At 61.8% G+C, this 1,719-nt stretch overlaps 1 protein-coding gene across 1 annotated transcript in view; it reads right to left on the bottom strand.

Annotated features, from left to right (window-relative positions):
• Nucleotides 1-416: 416 nt before the first annotated feature.
• LOC103807725 (cerebral cavernous malformations 2 protein-like) overlaps nt 417-1,719 on the bottom strand; it is a gene marked incomplete at its 5' end in the record, with an annotated part of 1,627 nt that continues 324 nt past the window's right edge. The window contains 5 exon segments of the mRNA XM_009080471.1: nt 417-697; nt 926-1,064; nt 1,253-1,316; nt 1,318-1,392; nt 1,627-1,690. Coding sequence (XP_009078719.1) covers nt 417-697; nt 926-1,064; nt 1,253-1,316; nt 1,318-1,392; nt 1,627-1,690 — 623 coding nt within the window.

Here is a 1,719-nt window from a genome sequence, read left to right as displayed (position 1 = left end):
GGGCATACCCTGGGGCCAGCCCAGAACAGCCAGGAGCACCCCGACAGTGGCCACAGCCTAGCCCAACAGCCCCCCACCCCGGCTCACCCCCCTACCGCAGCAGCCCTTGCATTCTGTCACAGCCTTTCCCCAGGGAAGAACCTGTTCCACTCCCAGCCCCAGCATTTAATTGCAATCTGCAGAAATTACAGCATATGTGGCTCCCCCACTGCTACAGCTGCCCTAAGATGCCAACAGGTCTGTTGAGAGCCGCCAGGGCAGTGCAAGAGCCCCATCCTCTCCCATGGTGACAAACAGGGGGACAGTCTCCTCCCTCCTGGGTGCTGGGGCAGAGCTGGGCACCTGCTGAGTCTGGGCTTGGAGGTGCAGCTCCACATGGGCAGGTGGGGAGAAGATCCCAGGATTTCGACACTGGTTCAGAGGTAGTTGTCCTCTTCTTCCTCCTCCTCCTCCTCCTCGTCCCGTGCCAGTGCCTCAATGTCATGGGTGATGTCCGTGATCATGCGGTTGAAGGACTCGGACTCTGAGCGCAGGGACCAGCTGTCATAGCTGCGCACGGCCGAGGCTGACGTGTTGCTCATGCTGCGCTTGATGCGGCCAAAGCTGTCGGTGAGGATTCCACCCTCTCGGATCCCGATGCTCTCCAGGAAGGTCTCAAAGTACCCAATGTCTTGGTCAGGGATGAAGGGCCTCATTCCTGCCATGGGTAGTGTGAGTGTCGTGGGGACTCTACCCCGGTGGGCAGCACTGGGGTGTGATGCCAGCCCCACCGACTGCTGGCAGGGAGCTCGTTCCATCCCATTCCCAGCAAGCAACGGTGTCCTTACACCCCCTGGAGCACACCCAGCACCAGCACCTCACCCCTAAAGGATGCATGGACATCACCAGAGTGACAGTGTGACACAGGGTGGCTGCAGACACTCACCCAGGAGGAGAAACTTCCTGTGGTCCCCATAGAGGCGCAGAAGCTCTGTGCAGTATTCCTGCACTGCTGTGCCCAGACGGTACTCACGGAGCAGGAGGGCAAACTGCTGGATCTCCTGTGGTGACAGCTTGTTGCGCAGCTGTGGTGACACAGGGACAGGTCAGGGTTGGGGACATCAGCAGCACACAGCCCTGGCCCACCCCATCCTGAGCCCTGCTGGCTGTTCTCTGGTGCAGGGGGCTCAGACCTGCCTGCTGACCCCTGCGCCAGGCACTGGCATTGAGCAGGGCCCCATGCCCACCCCTGTGTCCATTCCCACATCCACACCGTCACCATGTAGTCCTGCAGCTGCTCTAGTCCTGCACCGCTCCGGGCGCTGCCGCTGCAGGCTTTTGTGGTGGGAGCGGTGGAAGGAGGGCGAGGAGGCGCCGCTGTAGTATGCTTCAAATGTCTCGTGGGAGCCATTGCTGCAGGAGGACAAGGGTCAGTGTGTCCCTGTACCCCTCGTATGCCCAACTGCCTCCCCCACTGCACAGCACCCAGTCAGGCAGGGCTGAGGCATCACTGCAGCTTGGACAGGCAACCACCCAGGGGCAGGGGCACCCAGCTCGGGACAGGGGCACCCACCTCGGGGCAGGGGCACCCACCCGGGATTAGGGACTCCCACCCTAGTCCAGGAACACCCTGAGGGAGCCACTCACAAGGAGCTGCAGCAGCTGTAGTCAGCATCGTAGCCATACGTCCCATCCGTGCGGCAGGTCACACCTGGGGAGGGAAAGCTGGGATCACACAGT

Source organism: Acanthisitta chloris, unplaced genomic scaffold (assembly GCF_000695815.1).
Source record: "Acanthisitta chloris isolate BGI_N310 unplaced genomic scaffold, ASM69581v1 scaffold38178, whole genome shotgun sequence".
Taxonomy (NCBI): Eukaryota; Metazoa; Chordata; class Aves; order Passeriformes; family Acanthisittidae; genus Acanthisitta; species Acanthisitta chloris.
This window is presented reverse-complemented; position numbering and strand designations above follow the sequence as displayed.